The sequence below is a fragment of the Urocitellus parryii genome, chromosome 15 (assembly GCF_045843805.1).
Source record: "Urocitellus parryii isolate mUroPar1 chromosome 15, mUroPar1.hap1, whole genome shotgun sequence".
In the NCBI taxonomy this organism is placed as follows: Eukaryota; Metazoa; Chordata; class Mammalia; order Rodentia; family Sciuridae; genus Urocitellus; species Urocitellus parryii.
This window is the reverse complement of record NC_135545.1, coordinates 8,321,706-8,342,893: the sequence shown is the minus strand read 5'-3', so window position 1 is coordinate 8,342,893 and position 21,188 is coordinate 8,321,706. Positions and strand designations below refer to the sequence as shown.

General features: G+C 43.5%; 1 protein-coding gene and 1 pseudogene across 1 annotated transcript; both read right to left on the bottom strand.

Moving 5' to 3' along the window:
• Positions 1-518: 518 nt before the first annotated feature.
• LOC144250276 (protein-L-isoaspartate O-methyltransferase domain-containing protein 1 pseudogene) lies at positions 519-1,518 on the bottom strand (annotated as a pseudogene).
• Positions 1,519-7,308: 5,790 nt separating this feature from the next.
• Positions 7,309-20,621, bottom strand: LOC144250438 (sulfotransferase 2A1-like). Its single transcript, XM_077793278.1, has 6 exons — positions 20,468-20,621; positions 19,214-19,422; positions 17,582-17,708; positions 14,241-14,335; positions 9,482-9,659; positions 7,309-7,606 (listed from the first exon to the last, which is right to left on the bottom strand). Exons 1-6 carry the CDS (start codon positions 20,601-20,603, stop codon positions 7,494-7,496), a joined length of 858 nt encoding a protein of 285 aa, XP_077649404.1. The 5' UTR covers positions 20,604-20,621; the 3' UTR covers positions 7,309-7,493.
• Positions 20,622-21,188: the final 567 nt, after the last annotated feature.

Below are 21,188 nucleotides of genomic sequence, written 5' to 3'. Positions count from 1 at the left end.
TTTCTCTTGTTGTAAAAAAACTTTTTAGTTTGAGTAGGTCCCATTTGTTGATTCATGTTTTTAACTCTTGTGCTATGGGTATCCTATTAAGGAATTTGGAGCCCGACCCCACAATATGTAGATCGGAGCCAACCTTTTCTTCTATCAGATGCGGAGTCTCTGATTTGATATCAAGCTCCTTGATCCATTTTGAGTTAACTTTTGTGCATAGTGAGAGAAAGGGATTCAGTTTCATTTTGTTGCATATGGATTTCCAGATTTCCCAGCATCATTTGTTGAAGATGCTATCCTTCCTCCATTGCATGCTTTTAGCCCCTTTATCAAATATAAGAAAGTTGTAGTTTTGTGGATTAGTCTCTGTGTCCTCTATTCTGTACCATTGGTCCACCCGCCTGTTTTGGTACCAGTACCATGCTGTTTTTGTTACTATTGCTCTGTAGTACAATTTGAAGTCTGGTATCGCTATACCACCTGATTCACACTTCCTGCTTAGCATTGTTTTTGCTATTCTGGGTCTTTTATTGTTCAATATGAATTTCATGATTACCCACAAACACACAAGTGTTGATTCTCTGTTTAACTCGCTTTCTTTTCCTCTTAGGTGGAGCCCTTTGAGGAATCCCCTTGGCCTGTATCTCATCATTTATGAAATTTCTAAGTGTGCGCAGAATGTAAAGACGAGCCAAGTCCTCTAGATTCCTGACAGCACAGGGAGGGAGTCCCACAGAGTCTGGTTCGCCATTATCATTCTTACTGGGTTGTACAAGTGCAGCAAATGAAACAGCAAGAATATTTTTACTTTCCCAAGTATTTTGTCCAGTTCGCATAATCTGTGTTAACTGATCCTCTATAGGCATAACTAGTATGCCTCCAACTTTTAGTGATATTTTCATGTAATTTTCATGGTCTTTCTGAACTCCAGCTCCACAATAAATTCGATCATCCTAATGACTGTCAGATGCTATCTGGAGGCAATTACCAACCACAAATGCAGGTTCACAGAACTCAAATTTATCAAAGCTATCACTATTTTTGATGAAGCTCTCCAGTTTTTCCTTGGCATATTCCACCACATCTGAATGAAGCTCAATCCCATGATTTATTCCAAGAGGACCTAAAATTAAGGCCACCATTGTACTTAAATATCCGGTTCCACTTCCCAGATTAAGAAAAGATAATCCTGGTTGAAGTTTCAATGCTTCCATAACTTCAGAATAAATGCAAGGTGCTGACAAGTGTATGTTTCCATGCTTCCAGGCTAAGTCTTTGTAAGCATCGTCTCTGTAGCCTTCCAAATAGTAATCTCCACGATCAATTGCTCTGAAGGCTATACTGAGCTTCTTTAAGGTTATCAATTAAGTCATCATTATCTTCCCCAGCACTCACAGCTCCTCCCATGATAATATTCAAATCAAATCATAAATTTAAAAATGTAATAAGATCAGTAGAAATGGTTTCCAATAATGTAGTGTGGTTTGTTTTCTTTTTAATACTGCACTTGATTTCCAAAAATAAACTGATCCTGTGGAGTGGGAGCCAGGCACTAGGACTCTGCAAGCTCCCAGGCCGCCGGCCGCCACCACCACCACCAGCCACCGCCACCGCTGCCTCAGGGGGAGGGGCAGGGTCCGGACCTGCACCAAGGCATCCAGACTGTCCTGGCCTCCAGTACCCCCAGAGAGTTGGGCATGCGGAAAGCTCTCAGGTGGCTTCATTTTGACACAATCATGCACGTGAAATGCCAGATTCATGGGACCCCAATAGAACTCCAGGAACTGAATACAATGCAATCCCACAAGAGTCTTTATTGCAAGCTCGAGCCTGGAATCACACAGTTCCTGACACAACAGTCCCATGGAGTGAGCCCCCGTCCTTTGTTCAGTGAGATTTTACAGCATTTGGGGGCTATTCTATGCATCACAACATCACACAGCAAATCATTCCATACCATGGGAAACTCAAACAACAACTCTTAACATTGATTAGCACATTCACTGGCGGGAACAAGTTGGGTAGGGTTGATTGGTTAGTACAACAGGGGGATTCCTTTGAACTGATTGGTTTAAGCCACAAGAGGTGGATGTGCTAAACTACATGGTTTCCCAAAATGTTATCAACCCCCACAAACCATTGGGGGTCACCTGGCATCCCAGGTATGTTCCCTGTCTCATGCTGATTGGTGGTTGCTAGGGGGTTGCTATGGGTCCTCATCTACCCTAAATGAGTCAGGGACACCTGGCGCCTCAGACCTCTCCTATTATTTAGAGACCAACAACTCAGCAGGGTGGTTATGTGCCTAGAGAGGCTCTTTTGCTTTCTCCAAGGATAAGGGTCACGTCGCCTTCCTTGGACAGGCTTTTGGAGGTAGAGGCTGGTTTTTCAAAAATGGAGTCACATTAGATCCTCACACGCATGGAATATAATTTGATCCACTTCCATCCCCAGTGGCTGTGATGTTCCTCCCCCACTTTTCCCTCCTCTATCCACTAGTATTTATGCACTTATGCTTTATAGAGATGCATTGAGCTGGAGCCCACTGTGCTGTATTTATAATGCACACTGCATGATTTTGTCCACTCTACTCTCCATTTTCTCATCTCCGGTCCCTCCTGCCCCCTCATCTTTTTCTTCTTCTCCACTGATATTCCCTCTATCTTTATGATACCAGAGCACCTGCCACACATATACTTCTCAACTCTACTTTGATCTTGGTTCTCCATATGAGCCAAAACTTTTCACCCTTCACTTTCTCAGTTGTCTGATTTCACTCAGCATGACATTCTCCAGTTCCACCTATTTCCTGGAAATGCCATAATTTCATCTTTTGTTATGACTTAGTAATACTCCTCTGTGTGTATACACCACATTTCCTTAACCTGTTTACCTGTTGATGGGTACCTGAGCTAGTTCCAAAACTGGGTTCTTGTGAGTTCTGCTGGTGTGTACGTTGATGTGGCTGCATCACTACAGTATTCTTACTTTAGAGATGGATAAATGCCAAGGAGTGGGATTGCTGGGTCACATGGGGGTTCCATTCCTAGTCTTCGGGGGAATCTCCATAGTTCTATCCTGAGTGGTTGTACTAAGTTGCAGTTCCACCCACAAAGTGTGAGTGTGCCCTTTCCCCAATTCTCCCCAACATTTATTTTTTGTGTTCTTGATGATTGTCTTTCTGAGCAGAGTGAGATGAAATCTCAATGTCATTTTGGTTTCCATTTCTGAGATTGCTAGGGATGCTGAACATTTTTTTATATATGTGTTGTCCATTTATATTTGCTCTTCTCAGAAGTGTCTTTTCAGTTCTTTTGGTAAATTGGTTACTCTATTAAAGTGAGTCCCTGTGTCAGGATTGTAGTGACACTAACATATATTTTCGCTGAAGCACTGTCCAAAATGTGTCACCAGGTGTGACCCAGTCATGCTCTCTGCTGGATCGCACAGTGTCACCCAAGCCCATTCTCAGTTCTGAACTTCAGTCCATGCACTGTCCTAGACCAGTGCTATGACTGAGGGACAGTAGAGTCCAGCACCCACTGACCTACTGTGATCTATGCATTGCAGTACCCTGTTCCTGGTGATAACCAAGTTCCTGTTCTATAAATGGAGAACACTGGGTGATCCCTGAGACAGTGCTGTGCTCACCACAGTTATCCTAGTGCCCTCAAGTGCCTGCTGTGTAAGGTCTGCAGTTCTCCCTGGTGGCAAGGAGGCTCTGACTGTATGGCTACAATCTGTTCTTCCTGTCTAGTCCCTTTGTTGGGACTCTCCAAACATGTCACCCAGGAGTTTCCACAGGAACATGATGAAGTAGATGCCTGTACTTCATCTTAATAGAAAATTCACACAGAGTGGGCCAAAGACCTACAGTAAGACCAGAAATGTTATAACTGCTATGAAAATCAGAGGGTCAAGTCTCCAACATTGAGTCACAGGCTTCCTCCATAAGACTCCTAAAATTTAGGAAATAAAACAAGAAATTAGCAAATGGAAAGACATTAAATTTAAAGGGTTCTGCACAGCAACAGAAGCAAGTATCTGAAGAAAGATGCTAAATTATGGGAGAGAAGCTTCAACAGCTACCCTTCTGACAGAACATAGAAATAGCTTAAAGAAAGTTATCTACAAAAACCCAAATACACCAGACAATAAGTGGGCAAATGAACTAAACAGACATCTTCCAAAAGAAGAAATACAGATGCTAAACAAATGTGTCAAAAAATGTTCAATATCCTTAGCAATCAGGAAAATGTAAATCAAAACTGCAAATAGATTTTATCTCACTCTAATTAGAAAGTCAAGAGTGAAGTGTAATAATAAATTTGGTGAGGGCACGGGAGAAAGGAGCACCTTTGCACTGTTGATGGAATTATAACTCAGCACAAGGACTATGGAGCTAGGAATGGAGATTCTTCAGCATTAAGAATAAAGCCATCATGTGCCCCAGCTCTGTCACAGCTTGGTATTTACTCAAAAGAATTCCAGTCAGCATAGTAAACACCAGTACATGCACCCCCTGGTTATGCCAGTGACACAATAACCAAGTTAAGGGAAACAACCTGTCAAATGATGAGAGGACACAAAATGTGGTATATATACACCAGGAAGCTTTATTCAGCCATAAAGAATTACAAAATTATGTCATTTTCCAGGCAAATGAATTCAAATGGAGAACATCGTGATGTGAGATAAGAAAGACTCAGAAGGTCAAGGGTTATATATTTTATCTCCTATGCAAAAGCTGGAAAGGAAAAAGGAAATAGATGAGACAGTGGAGTCTAAAATGGAACCAGAGGAGGGATGAAGTAGGGAAGGGGAAGGGGGAGGGGGTGTCCAGCAGTAAAACAGACCTGATTATGCTGTGTGCATGCTGTGTGCCACCACAAACCCAGCTATTCCTTTGTACTTCATGCACCAATAACATAGTAATGTAAAAAGGAAACAGAATCTTACTGATACCTGTGTTTCATAGATGAACAGCATAGAATGACAGTAGGTATTCAACATTGATGGGTGTGTGTTGATTTTTGTTATGATGTTCATGGGGACTACCTCAGGGCATCATGTGAGGTAGGCACGGTGCTCTATCCCTGCGTTACATCCAAAGCACAGAGTATTCCATATTTTGAGATAATGTCTTACAAACTTCCCAGAGTGACCTCTAAAATACAATCCACCTGCCTCAGTCATATAGTAGCTAGGGCCCAGGCCTGAACCCCATCATCTGCTTGAGTAATTATTGACTTTGAGGGTCGAACAACTTAACATATAACACACAGGAATTCCTGAAACTACGTGTATTTAATTTTTGAGTGGACTTTCCTCTCAAATTTCCCCCAAAGCTGAGGAGAAGCCACCCTCATGCAACCCAGGTGGCAGTCCTGCCATTCCTCAAACAGCCTGAAATTGTCTCCATTTCAGGTCACTTACATTTTGGCTCTGTCTTCCACAACTCTTCCTGAAAGATGGCAGATCCCTCTCTCCCTCTCTCCATTCCTCATGTCTTAGGAAAGCCCTGTCACCAGCTCTGAATGGCCCTTCATATCACTATCTAAAATGGCGACTCTGACGACTCCGTCTCTCCCCTCACAGAAATGTATTAATCCACACTGGGGGTCTCTGCCTGACTCCACACTCTACATTTGATCCGACCTACATTTCTGTGGATGTGGGGTTATTATCTTTCTCCTCATCAGCACTGCATACTCTAGGATGTGGGGGACTTGGCTTTAACAATCCACCTCCAGTCAGACAAGACACTCCCTGAAAATGGGCACATGACCAGTGGCCATTGGCTGAGTTCACAGGCCAGGCCTTCCTGAGAGATTTGGTGTGAGGAACTTGGGACTCTATGTGGACAGAACATTCAGGCCCAAACAGGGCAGCTGGGGAGCTGTGAAGAAGAATGACTGTTGCTGCCCCTGAGCCTAGTGCCCCTGACCTGCTCTGTGATCCTCATAAGTAATGTCTGATGTTCACGCCTGCCAGAGAGTAGGGGAGAATGATGTCCAACGTCTTTTCTGTGGCTAAACTTCATGACCGTGTGTTTTCACCAGTTAGTTCTTCCCATTAGAACTTCTGGGTCTGAAGACTTGATAGTCAAGGTTAGGACTTGCTGGAAATGATGCCAGAGATGTCCAGTTGCCCAGCTCTGCTGCACTGATAACAGTGTGAACAGCCTTGTTGGTGGGATGTGGGATCAACCTTACCATTGCCTTTTTGTTCAGTGGTGGACAGTGAGATTTACAAATTGCTCATGAAAAAACATAAATAATATACACTTATTGTGTTTACATTATGTTTGGTTTAATAGAAAATCCAGGAACTCTGTCATGGTGAGCTTGAACATTGATGTGGCTTGTCACTATCTTATGTACATTTCAAGTCCTTTGAGTATAGACTCAGGAGTAAGTGCAGGAGATTAATACTAAATAGCTCTGCTGCATGACCTCCACATTTAGTGAATTGTACAGTGAACTAAAAGCAGTCAGAGGTAGAGTTTATTTGGACTTTACCTTCATTACAAGCTTATGGAGAAAATTTTCATAACACCTACCAGGGGCCAATGAGTGAACAGTCCACTTCAGTTCTACATGTATCCTAGAAAACTTGTACCTTTGTTTGTGTCACGCTTGCCAAATAGTGCTTTAAATATGGGGAAATTGGTGAGGGGGAAACCCAGAGTCACTTATAGGAGAAGAGGACACTGTGTCCCAAGTCTCAGTCAATTCCTAGCCACTCATTACACCTCAGCTCAGGTAAAACCATGGGGTAAATGTGAGTAGAAAAGAGAGCTCAGAATATATCCTTCCTTTTACCATTGATGTAAGTTTTAAAAGTCCCAGACAGAGCAATTGTTATTTATGATGTAAACACCACCAGGAAGGAAAATAAAACTACTCTGGAAATTACACTCCTCCAGATCCTCATCACAACACAGTCTGGAGATGCACGTAAAGGAAAGGAACCTAAGTGTGGCTACATTTTATTTCTTGTTTTAAAAAGGAGACACAATTGTGGGTGATATTCATCTTACATTGGTAGACTTCTGTCTGTTTAAAATCATACATGACTTTTTAAATGCTGGGATGTGACAAAGTGAATAGGGAAATTCCAGTCATTTTTATAAGCAAGTGATGAGAGAAGCAAAATACAGGCTCAGAATGAAGAAACAGGTTTTAAATGCTTTCAGAGCATTGTAGGTACACATAGGAGTTGGATTCATGCAGAAAACCCCACCCATGTGTGAAAGTTTAATTCCCTTCTTGATCCCCCTTCCCTGCATGCCCCTCCTCCTCCATTCTCCTCCTCTAACCAACTAGAATTCCTCTTACTCCTTGATTATCTTATATTTCATTGGTTCTCTATGTTATCCTATCCTCCCACCCCCTTTTGCTGTAGAAGTGGTTTTTATGTGGAGAATCTCTCAGTCTTGTACTTGTCCAGGACAGGAAAACCATCACAGTGTCCATGGAAGATCCTGGATCTGTCAGAGGTTACTCCCATGGGAACAGCTCTTTGGGGAAACCCGCCATCTTCTCCTGGTAAACTTTGTCAAAGGCTTCAGCTTGGGCCACTGTGAGGTGATTCTTCCAGTCCCCAGAGATGCCTGGAAAACATGAAGTAGATGCATATCAGATCTAGGGATAGGTCTTAAGATGGAGCCCTCCTCCTTGCTCTGTGTAGACAGCAGAGTGACCCCTGGGTCATTGGTGCGGCCTTCTCCTGCCTGGCCACCATGCGCATTTCCCCTTCTCCCTGTCTGGAAAGTGTGTCCTGACTGCCCTGCTCTCCCAAACCATCCTGCACAGAATCCACAGGCAGAGATCCTGTCAATAAATCAGAACATCTGGACTGGAACTAAGTCTGACCACTTGTTTTTTGAGCACTTTGACCCAAGCTAACAAAATTTCTGACCTGGGTGATGAGAGCAGGTCACACCTAGTCTCTGCTTTGGCCAATCCCTGTGATCAGTTCTTCTGCACAAGGAACCCATGTTGACCCCTTGCCGGATCCAGTGGCTCCAGTGCCTTGTGGCTAAGAGTTTCCCAGGACGTCCACTCTCCTTCAGCCAAGTTCCCTGGTGCTTTGAGGCTCTAGCTGTAGGGTCCTTGTTGGTTGGGACTCCATCCCTGGGACTGCCCATTTGCTCTCGGCTCCATGACACAGTCTTCTGATTCAGCTTCAGACATGCCAGGCTGCCCCCTCCTCAGGGTGTTTACCTTTCCTGCTCCTTACCCCAGAGTGCTGTCCTAGCAGACACCTCCACCTCTGTCCATTGGCCTCACTCATATGTTTACTCCAGTGCAGTGACTTAGTGGGGCTCTCAGCTCAGAACCCTACAGCTCTATCCTCGTTGAAAGCAATGATCAAACATGAGATCTTCTTTGTACTTACTTTTTGAATGTGCATAAGGTACGCATTTCTAACATATTAAGGTATGAAATCATTTTCACAAATTGCCTAAGAATTCACTGCTTAAATGAATTCACCACATATGCTCAATAAATAGTTTTTGAAAGGATTGATAAAAAATGAGGAATAGACTAGCTTTAGACAAGGGTTTTAAAAACTCCCTGGAGGGGTTACCCACTGACACAGTGGTGGGGGTGGAATGGGTGCTAAAGATATGGACATGATTCTTACCCTTTACTTATGTGATTAGACTATTATGCATCCTATAAATTAATTTTCAAATAGCAGACCGATCTAATTAATTAATAAAAACATAACAATAGCTAACCCAATGTAAAATACGCATGGAAACCATACACTCAGATGCGAATAAAGTAGCAGCCTATGTCATATGTCATGGCTGTCCTAATACCACACATGACACATAGTTATCTTCATTAGTAGAACAATCTTTACTGATTTCCTCTGCCAGGCTGGGCTCTTTCCTGAGTCCCATCCCCATCTCTGTTTTATGGCTCTGTGCTCCAGGCTCACTGGGTGGCAGGAATCCTGACCTCCTGAATATCCCTTGAAGCATTTACTATATGGATTCCATGGGACACCATTTCAGATCCATGAGAAATGGAGGAATTTTGCAAAACAGGTCCTGCCACTACTTGGAACAGACATTTTCAATAGGCCTGAACCCCAGGGTGGGGACATGATTCATCTTTCCTCACAGGAAGGAGGCCTTACAATGTCTCATAGCTAATGCCCTCCTCTCTACTCTCTCCAATTGTGTCTTTCTTTGTGTATCTCTCTCTTTAGGGCAGTGATCTGTGGTAAGTCACCAGTGGAGTGGCCCAGACACCACCATCTCCAGAACCCCCTCCTCCCCAAGACTGAGTCAGCCTTCTCCAGGTACCTGCAGCCCACCCCAGTCCCATGAACACAGCTTTCCTGAAGGAAAGGAGAGGCTCTGGGCCATGAAGGACTCAAGTTGAAATGTCCCAACACCTGCATTCTTAGTGCCAGGGATAAACACAAGATGCCCACGTGGTCTAAACCATTCTGAAACCAGGGCATTTACCTTTTCTTGTAATTAGGAAAGGCTTAGTAAATAAAGCTTCAGGCACCATTTCAAAGTTGGACATCTTGTTTTGTTTCATGACTTGGAAGGAGCTGTTCTTGAGGACTGAGTCCAGTTCTTCTGGACTCAACTTCTTTCCCAGGAACTGACAGATCCTCTCTATGGTGCTTCTTGGGTCCTACGTGTGAACATGAAGAGGGAAGCTATGAGCGGGCAGGAGAGCAGGACCTGGAGGATGGGGGAGGTGTTAGGAGGGCTGTGGGGAGGAAGAGGAGGGGAATGACATCAGGATGGGAGAAGCCTGCTGGGGACGCAGAGGAGGGAGACAGACACAGGGCCAGCAGAGGGCGTGAGGTATGTGGTGACATGAAGCTCACAGGGGCTTTCCAGGAGGCTGAGTCAGGACACCCCAAAGGCAGGGGCTGGGGTTTCCAAGGAGACTCCTGAGATTTCAAGATAAGGCAGGCAAACAAAGTCCCCAAAAGCTAATCCTCACCCCCAAGTGATCCTGCTCCCTTGACTGGCACTTATTAACACACTGGGGTTTACAATATCTCCTTAACTTGACCCCATGATTATCGATGGGTTTTCCTGGGAGATCTCAGCAAGGAAACAGGCCATTATGAGAAGAGAGGATTTCCTTGGGGACCTAGACCTCCTGTCAGCACCATAGTCCTTTATTATAGTGATGTTTTCACGAGCCCCAGTCACTGAGGGACAAGAAGACCCCACTGTGGCAATGATGTAAGAACATGTTGTTGTTTGGAGAGGAGAATCACAGGGAGTGTGCAGCTTGCTGCTGAAGTGGCTGAATGTGGCACCAAGGCTCCTCCCTGAGGACTGACCTCATGCTGAGGACACAGCAGAACAGGAAGCAGCTGCAGGAAGGGGACCAGGGTCCCTTCTCCATGGGAAACAGATGCCTGAGCCTGTGCCACCTTCTCTGTCCCCAAGACACACCCACAGAAGGTCGTGCACCATAATCAAGTAGGATTCATCCCTGGGATGCAAGGCTGGTTCAATATACGGAAATCAATAAATGTTATTCACCACATCAATAGACTTAAAAACAAGAACCATATCATCATCTCGATATATGCGGAAAAAGCATTCGACAAAGTACAGCATCCCTTTATGTTCAAAACTCTAGAAAAACTAGGGATAACAGGAACATACCTCAACATTGTAAAAGCTCTCTATGCTAAGCCTCAGGCTAGCATCATTCTGAATGGAGAAAAACTGAAGGCATTCCCTCTAAAATCTGGAACAAGAAAGGGAAGCCCTCTCTCACCACTTCTGTTCAACATAGTTCTCGAAACACTGGCCAGAGCAATTAGACAGAAGAAGGAAATTAATGGCATAAAAATAGGAGAAGAAGAACTTAAATTATCACTATTTGCAGGTGACATGATTCTATACCTAGCAGACCCAAAAGGGTCTACAAAGAAACTATTAGAGCTAATAAATGAATTCAGCAAAGTGGCATGATATAAAATCAACACGCATAAATCAAAGGCATTCCTGTATATCAGCGACAAATCCTCTGAAATGGAAATGAGGACAACCACTCCATTCACAATATCCTCAAAAATAATAAAATACTTGGGAATTAACCTAACAAAAGAGGTGAAAGACTTATACGATGAAAACTACAGAACCGTAAAGAGAGAAATTGAAGAAGATCTTAGAAGATGGAAAAATATACCCTGTTCATGGATAGGCAGAACTAACATCATCAAAATGGCGATATTACCAAAAGTTCTCTATAGGTTTAATACGATGCCAATCAAAATCCCAATGGCATTTCTTGTAGAAATAGAGAAAGCAATCATGAAATTCATATGGAACAATAAAAGACCCAGAATAGCAAAAACAATGCTAAGCAGGAAGTGTGAATCAGGTGGTATAGCGATACCAGACTTCAAACTATACTACAGAGCAATAGTAACAAAAACAGCATGGTACTGGTACCAAAACAGGCGGGTGGACCAATGGTACAGAATAGAGGACACAGAGACTAATCCACAAAACTACAACTTTCTTATATTTGATAAAGGGGCTAAAAGCATGCAATGGAGGAAGGATAGCATCTTCAACAAATGGTGCTGGGAAAACTGGAAATCCATATGCAACAAAATGAAACTGAATCCCTATCTCTCGCCGTGCACAAAAGTTAACTCAAAATGGATCAAGGAGCTTGATATCAAATCAGAGACATGGTATCTGATAGAAGAAAAAGTTGGCTACGACCTACATACTGTGGGGTCGGGCTCCAAATTCCTCAATAGGACACCCATAGCACAAGAGTTAACAACTAGAATCAACAAATGGGACTTACTCAAACTAAAAAGTTTTTTCTCAGCAAAAGAAACAATAAGAGATGTAAATAGGGAGCCTACATCCTGGGAACAAATCTTTACTCCTCACACTTCAGATAGAACCCTAATATCCAGAGTATATAAAGAACTCAAAAAATTAGACAATAAGATAACAAATAACCCAATCAAAAATGTGCCAAGGACCTGAACAGACACTTCTCAGAGAAGGACATACAATCAATCAACAAGTACATGAAAAAATGCTCAGAATCTCTCGCAGTCAGAGAAATGCAAATCAAAACCACCCTAAGATACCATCTCACTCCAGTAAGATTGGCAGCCATTAGGAAGTCTAACAATAACAAGTGCTGGCGAGGATGTGGGGAAAAGGGTACACTTGTACATAGCTGGTGGGACTGCAAATTGGTGCAGCCAATTTGGAAAGCAGTGTGGGGATTTCTTGGAAAGCTGGGAATGGAACCACCATTTGACCCAGCTATTCCCCTTCTGGGTCTAATCCCTAAAGACCTAAAAAGAGCATGCTACAGGGACACTGCTACATCGATGTTCATAGCAGCACAATTCACAATAGCAAGACTGTGGAAGCAACCTAGATGCCCTTCAATGGATGAATGGACAAAAAAAAATGTGGCATTTATACACAATGGAGTATTACTCTGCATTAAAAAAAAATGACAAAATCATAGAATTTGGAGGGAAATGGATGGCATTAGAGCAGATTATGCTAAGTGAAACTAGCCAGTCCCTAAAAAACAAATACCAAATGTCTTCTTTGATATAAGGAGAGTAACTAAGAACAGAGTAGGGAAGAAGAGCATGAGAAGAAGACTAACATTAAACAGGGATGAGAGGTGGGAAGGAAAGGGAGAGAGAAGGGAAATTGCATGGAAATGGAAGCAGACCCTCAGGGTTATACAAAATTACATACAAGAGGAAGTGAGGGGAAAGGGAAAAATAATACAAGGGGGAGAAATGAATTACAGTAGATAGGGTAAAGAGAGAAGAGGGGAGGGGAGGGGAGGGGAGGGGGGATAGTAGAGGATAGGAAAGGCAGCAGAACAACAGACACGAGTATGGCAATATGTAAAACAATGGAAGTGTAACTGATGTGATTCTGCAATCTGTATAAGGGGTAAAAATGGAGTTCATAACCCACTTGAATCAAAGTGTGGAATATGATATATCAAGAACTATGTAATGTTTTGAACAACCAAAAAAAAAAAACAAATAGCCAAAAAAAAAAAAAAAGAACACGTTGTTGTTTGGAGAAGAGAATCACAGGGAGTGTGCAGCTTGCTGCTGAGGTGGCTGAAGGTGGCACCAAGGCTCCTCCCTGAGGACCGACCTCATGCTGAGGACACAGCAGAACAGGAAGTAGCTGCAGGAAGGTGACCAGGGTCCCTTCTCCAGGGGAAACAGATGCCTGAGCCTGTGCCACCTTCTCTGTCCCCAAGACACACCCACAGGAGAAGTGTCTTCTAAGGTCTGCTCACTCCTTTACATTTTGTTCATTTTTGACCACTTCTGAAAATGCTTCTAAATATTTTAAAGCTTTGTGTTCCGTCTGGACCTGTGAGCCTCCCTCAGAGCCCTGTGAATCTCTGTGCTTTTCATGGGCAGTTTTCTCTGCACCAGCCGAAAATAGCGTTAGGTAAGTACCTGCTCATTGTGTGATGATTCAATCGGTGTAAGTGGCACATCTGCAAACTCAGATGACAGTATTTATTTAGTTGGGAACATTCAAAACCTTCTCCATTTGCTATTTTGAAATATATACTTAGTTACTCTTCTCCACAGTCCCATCCTGTGCCTCAGATCACGGGAAGTCATTGCTGTTCCCAGCTGTACCCTGCACCCACCACCAGGGCTGAGCACATCCACAGGCCCTGCCTGTTACTCCAGCCCCTGACCCCTCAAAATAGTCACCCAAAGTGGCACCTCTCATTCATGTCACTTTGTCAGTCAAGGGGGAAGCCAGAAAGGTGGACCTAGCTCTGGGATTAGTGCTTTCTGCCCCACCCCTTCTGATGCGGTTTCTGGGAACAGAGGGGGTCCTACAGGCAGAGACCCTGGCAGCCCTAAGGGGTGGCATAAGCCGTGGCACTTGGTCGAGGAGTCTGATGGTGCCTGCCTGTTTCCCAGATACTCGGGAGGCTGAGGCAGGAGGATCAAGAGTTTGTGGGAGGGCCCTTTAGATGATGCCAGACGCTATAAGTTTGGAAGTTATGAAGAAAGAGCTTGGAGCTTGGGAGGGTCTCACAGAAGCAGGGAAGTGGAGGTCAAAGGCTCATCTCCTCTCAGTGACCTCCACAGCCTATGCTTTGATAGGGAACGTGGAAGGGAGACACTGAGGACCAGGGACTTCGGGGAGAGTGAGGATGTTGGGGTGCTGTAGGCGCCAACTATGAGAGGGGGCTCACCTTCTGCAGCTCTTCATAACTCAGCAGCAGGACGTTCTCCCTGTGTCTCATGGACATCCAGCCACGAATGTGCTCGAACCATGATCCATAGAGCACTGTGGGGCAGGCACAGGGGTGCAGGTTAAACACTGCCAAAACAGGGCTGTGCCATCCATATCACTCTACACACACTGACAGCTTGATTCACATATTATTGATCAATGCTGCTCAAACTAGGTAATGAAATAGAGAGGGGGATCTTTCCTGAATTCATTCTATGAAACTAGTCACATACTGATACCCAACTGGGAAACACAGATCAAGTAAGAAAATAACAGACCCATATTCCTGCTGAACACAGATACAGAACAGCTTATTAAAATTCCAGCAAATCCTATTCAGCATTAAGATTATACTCAGGACATGCTGTGTTCACACTTTAAGACTGTACATCACGAGATGCTGATTTCAACCCAGGGATGTAAGGTTGGTCAACACAGGCAAATCCATGAAGGTTCACCACATCAATAGAATTTGCCTTGACAGAAGAACTTGGCTGAGCATCATAAGGGCTGTATGTGACAAACCCCAAGCCAACATCATGTTAATCAGGGAAAAACGGGAATCATCTCTCATAACATCAGGAACAATACGAGGATGTCCACTTTCACCACTGCCTTTCAATAGAGCGCTAGAGACTCCAGCCAGAGATGTTGGCAGAGAAGGGAATCCAAACCTCACCAGTTGGCCGTGTGGTCACTGTTTGCAGGTGTTAGGAGGCTCTGCTGGGAACACCCAAGAACCTTTCCCCAAAAACTCCTAGAACTGATCAATTGAGAAAAATAGCAACATACAAAATCAACATGCAAAAAAAGAAGCACTGTTCTTCAACACGAGAATGGATCTGCTGAGGAAGAATTAAAACATGCAATTCCATTCACAAAGGTATCCACAAATACCCAGGTAGAGGAATGTGATGGTGCTTGCCTATATCCCAGCTACTTGGGAGGCTGAGGCAGGAGGATTGAGAGAGTTCAAAGCCAGCCTCAGCAACTTAGGGAGGCCCTCTTTCTAGATAAAGTATGAAAAGGGGCTGGGGATGTGGCTCAGTCATAGAGCACTTGACTAGAACCTGCAGAGCCCTGGGTCTAATCCCCAGTGCCATAGAATAATAATAATAATGCTGAAGCTATCATGTTTTAAAGTACACCCAGTCTCAAGTCATACAGAAAAGGTATAGTAAAAAAACGTGTGCTAATATCAAAATATTCACGGAGATCAGTAGATTAGAATAAAGACTCAGAGACAGACCCACACAGATAGAGTCAAATGACCCTTAAGAAAGACACCAAAAGCAAATGTTGGAGAAAACAAAGCCTATTTAATAAATTCTGCTTGGAAAACTGAACATCTACAGGTAGAAGAATGAAGCCAAATCCTGCAGAAAAATCAACTCCAAGTGGATCAAAAATCAGGAATTAGACCATAAACACTGTAACCACTAGTGGAAATCGTAGTGCCTATCCTCCGACCTGTAGGTGCAAGTGTTACTTCTATAAGACTCCTAGTGTTCAGGAAAGAAAACCAGGAGTTGATAAATGGAGAGGCTCAAGTTGAAAAGCTTCCACACAGTGAGGAGGCGAGACAGAGAGAGAGGTCTCACAGAAGGGAGCAAAACCTTTTCCAGCTAATTTTCTGACAGAAGATTAACATCCAGAGCATAAAAGAACTCAAAAATAATGTTATTATTATTACAAGTATTTCTTTCTTCTAATTAGTTATACATACAGTAGAATGCATTTTGATTCATTGGACACAAACGGAGCCCAACATTTCATTTCCCTGGTTGTGCATCATGTAGAGTCCCACCACATCTGCATCCCACATGGAATTAGGGTAATGATGTCCATCTCATTCCACTGTCTTTCCTGCCCCCATGTCTCCTCCCCTGCTTTCCCCAATCAAATTTCCTCTATTCTTCCCTTGACCACTGCCCTTGTCCCTTTTGGTTCAGGGTCCACTTATCACGGAGAACATTTGGCCTTTGTTTTTAGGATTGGCTTTCTTTGCATAGCATGATATTCTAAAACTCCATCCATTTACCTGCAAATGCTACGATTTATTCTCTCTTAATGCTGAGTAATAGTCCATTGTGTATAAGTGCCACAGCTTCTTTATCCATTCATCTATTGAAGGGCATCTAGGTTGCTTCCAAGTTTAGCTATTGTGAATTGAGCTGGTATACATACTGGAGTGGCTGTGTCACTAGATTCTGCTGATTTCAACTCCTCTGGGTAAAGACCAAGGAGTGGAATAGCTGGGTCGAATGTGGTTCCACTCCAAGTCTTCTAAGGAATCTCCATACTGCTTTCCAGAGTGGTTGCACCAAGTTGCAGTGCCACCAGCAATGTATGAGTATGCCATTTCCCCTTACCACATCCTACCACACTTCTTGTTGCTTGTATTTTTGAAAATTGACATTCTGACTGGAGTGAGATGGAATCTTAGAGTAGTTTTAATTTGCATTTCTCTGTTACTGGAGATGTTGAACTTTTTTATGTATTTGTTCATTGTTTGTATATCTTCCACTGAAAAGTTCCTGTTCAGTTTCTTAGCCAATTTATTGATTTGGATAAGAAACAAAATCTTAACACCAAAAACCAAATATCAAATCAAGAAATGGGCCAATCACAATCATTTCTCAAAAGAAGAAATAAAATGGCCAACAATTTTATGAAAATAATTTCAACGTTTTTAACAACCAGAGAAAAGCAAATAGAAACTACACAAAGATCATGTCTCACTCCAGTTGCAATGGAAATCTTCAAGAACACAAATAGTAATAAACACTGGGAGGGATTGAGTGAAAAGGAGCACATACACACTCTTGGGATTGGATATTAGTTCAACACCATGGAAATCACTCTGAAGTTTCCTCAAAAGACTAGGAATGGAGCCAGCATGTGCCCTAATCATAGAGCTCCTTGGATCCATCACAACAAAGTCAGCACACTATAGCAACACATGCCCCCCAGGTGGATAGCAGTTCAACTCCCCGCAGCTGAGCTCTGGGACAGCCTTGGTGTCCACTGACTGATGAATGGATACAGAGAATGTGGTTCATACACATAATGGATATCACTCAGTCATAAAGAAGAACTAAATTATGTCATTTACAGGAAAATGGATGGAACTGGAGACCAGCATGCTGATGGAAATAAACCAGACTCCCAGAGTCAAGGGTTGTCTGCTTTCTCTCATATGTGGAAAGTGTGCAGAAGATTAATAAAATAGGTATACCACAAAATAGGAAAAAGACCAGCAGAGTAGACGACACAGACCTATATGGGAAAAACACTCACCATTTCCTTGGATGAAATATTGAAAATACTGTTCCAGTGACTCTGGTTGCTTACATAGTTTTGTCATACTCCAATGATAATAACCTGACACAAGAACATCTTTGGGATTTCTCATGACATATATCACCTTAAATTTAGGGAAAATGAGAAAAATAAAAATCAGTCTCAGTCAGTCATTTCCCCACCTTGATTTTGATCTTTCCCTGGGCAGTTCTTCCTTAATCTTTATTAAACCTGTGGGTTCCTTTACTAAATTAGTTACAGCGTTCATTCACCAAATACACATCTTAAAGTTCCTATTACATGGTCATATGCCAGGAGGAGAGGAGGAAGACCTTGGCTCTTCTCTCTGGAATACTTGTCTACTCATCCTGGGAAGCTGCTGGAAAGTGTTAAATGGTAAGTGGTGAGGGGTGTGTGTGCTTTCCCACGATGATCACTAATAGCACACTGGATTAATAAATTATGCAATATTCAGATTCATAGCACATACAGCATTCTCACACTCAAGACCATCGACAAGTCTCACATGTATGACGTCCAGACAGCATGCATGCATTATAGAAAATTCAGGAATAAGCAAAAGTAATCTGTGGCTGTAAGTCTAGGGAGTATTGCCCTCAGGTGGTGGGCACTGGTGGTAGACAGGGACTGGGGAGAATTTTTGGATTATAGAAATGTTGTACACCTGCTCTGCATGATAGTTGACCAACTGTGTATGTTTGTTCACATGAGGAGGCTCTTGTTTAAGATTACTGAACACACACACACACACACACACACACACACACCACTTGGTACTTAATCATTCGAAACTAACTTTGTATTTGCACCAACTTTCTTGGAGTTGTTATTGAAGGACTTATGTCTTCACAGGCCTCAGTTACTCAGGCAGAGGCCAATGGAATCCAACAGGAGACATGCAAATGGGACTCACTATTAGGCGTTTCCTGACATTTCCAAGACACTTGGTTATTATTCTAGGATCTTGGCATCAATTAAACTTAATACATGAAAGAATTCAGAAGTCAAGTTTAAGAAAGGATCGTCCTAAATATAGTCTTTGGCATGTTAGATCTTGGATATCCACTGTCTGTGCTGATCACCCATCAGCCATGGGGAGGCTGGAGAGGCTGCTGATCACAGAGCACAGTGACGTGCAGAGGGCTGGCGTCATTACCTAGCTAGCCACGACTCCTAGCAGTCCCCTGGATGTGAGCATTCATCAGTGTATGCAGGTCTGCTCCCCACATATGGGAAACACTGACTTGAGTGCTTCCTCGTACCTGGCAGGAGGCTGTGATTGGGGGAGTATTGGCGGACATCTGTAAGAGCTGTAAATTGGGACACTCCAGTGCAGATGCAGTTATAATTCTGGTTACACATGGAATGTGGTTTTCTAAGATTCTAGCTTCAGCCAGTCATATTACCCCTGAATTCAGCTGAGGCTAATGTGCTCAATGGTCCACATCCTTGCACTCAAGTGTGGTCTGGTTGTGGCCACATGAACCTAAATAATATCTGGGAATCCCAGTCTCACCAATCTACCCAGTGAGCACTCGCCCCAGCAGATCTGCAGGGTTAACCTAGGCACATGGAAGGGAAAGCATGGGCTGAACATTAGGCACTGACCTTGGCCTTGGAAGTGAATAAAGACTTGGGGAAGAGATGGAAGGGGAGGTGAGAGGACATGAGACCCGGGCCTTCTCTCTCATTTAAAAGATTGTAACCCACATCTGTCTCTATCCAGGGTGACCGTTCCCAGATGGGCACAGATCGAATCCACTTGGTATCACCATGGCAGTGAATCAGGCAGAGAATTTCAATCAACCAGTTGGTTCCTAGATAAAAAAGGAAAAGTGATGGTCACTCACTTCATCCTGCCTTGTGAACAAAACTTATGATAAAATACATAACATGCACTTTACCCTCTGCCCATTTTAAGCATGCCATGGGGTGGTGCTGAGCAGTGTTCAGCATGTTCCTGCTTTTGCTAAGCCAATGTCCAGAAGCTTTTTGTCTTGAAAAACTGAAACTCTCTGCTCCTTAACAACATTTCCCTACTAATTCCATCTTTCAGGCCCTGGAACCCACCATAGGGCTCTCTGTTTCTATGAACTTGACTACACTTTGCCCCATGGATTCCTGTACTATTTGTCCTCTTGTGCCCATCAGACTGCACTTAGCATTGGTCCCAGTATTGAATATATTGTAGGAGGAGTCAGCCTGTCGTCCTGGTTAAGGCTGAATCTTACTCCATTGTATCAACTCCCCACATTTTGTTTATGCGTTAAACTACCAGTGGATTTTTGGATGCTTCCAACCCTTGGCTCTTGGCTGAGATCCTTCTAATATGTCCCAACTTCCCTTGACTTTACAACCTTGTGTCCCATCAAAGGTCATTGGTCCCAATCCTCGCCCAGTTTTCATTGATCCTGCTCCATGTCCCTCTCCTGTAGGTGCATGACACCTGTCCTTTCAGTCCCTTGAATTTTCCAGGCTCTTTCCAAGTCCACGCTGACCCTCCTGCTCTACAGTACCCCTCCACCACATGACCTCCATTCCAAATTTTCATTCCTGTTGAGCTGGTATTTCACCAATAGGTCTTCACGGGTCACCCTCTTCCACCCCCTTCTCCTGTGCCACCACACAAATGCCCAAATCTGCTTATGATTCACTCCTATATATCCCTATAATACCTCAGATGACCCCGCTGAGCACTTAGTCACTCTGTCCTAGTCTGGATGCAAGAGGCCTTGGGCACTGCCCCCTTCTTCCCCAAAGCAGGGGTCCCTGGCATGGAGAGGGGAGGCCATCCATCTGCTTAGTAAGTGAGGAATGCAGCCATTGCCTTTCCCATTGATGGTCCCCGTCCTGTTTCCTTACCTGATTTGGGGTAGGTCACCAATACAGTGTCTTCATCCTTTATCATAAACTGAGCACATGCTTCTTTCAAAACTTCATAGCTGTAACCAATCACAGGGAAACGTATCCCTTCAAACCACAAGTAGCCATCTGTCATGGTGATGAGCTCTCTGTGCCAGGTGCAGGTTTTCCAGCTGTAGCCACCACTGGATGTTGGGAGAGGTACTGGGAGACTGGACTTTGAAGTAAAGTCAAAAGAATCATTAACTTTCCTTGTTGTCAAATTAACTTGGTGATAAAACGAAATTGTGACTGGTGATCAAAGTTTCTTTGCATTGAGCAATTTAGCAATCATGCAGGGAACAAAAGGATCAGGATCTGAGCATGAGTTTACAGGCAGGACCCCATAGCAAGTGCTGCAAAATAACCCACTGAGGAATGTCTGGGGCCTGAAGAAAGCCATTTTTTTTTGTTTAAACGTGTTTTGAAGAGTTTTCAATATAGAAATTTTACATGAAATCAATAGATACAGTGTAAAAATAATAGCCTGGAAGGACTTTGTGGATCTGTGGATGGAAGACTCCTTGACTCTAAAGGACAAGAACCTGCTTCAAAGTCAGGAGACAGAGGGGTGGACTGTCACTGACTCCAGGGTCCAGTCCTCCCTTTCCTTCTGATTAACATGTGGGAGTGGGATGCATGGTGTCAGAATTTAGGGACTGAGATGAGAGAATCTTCATAT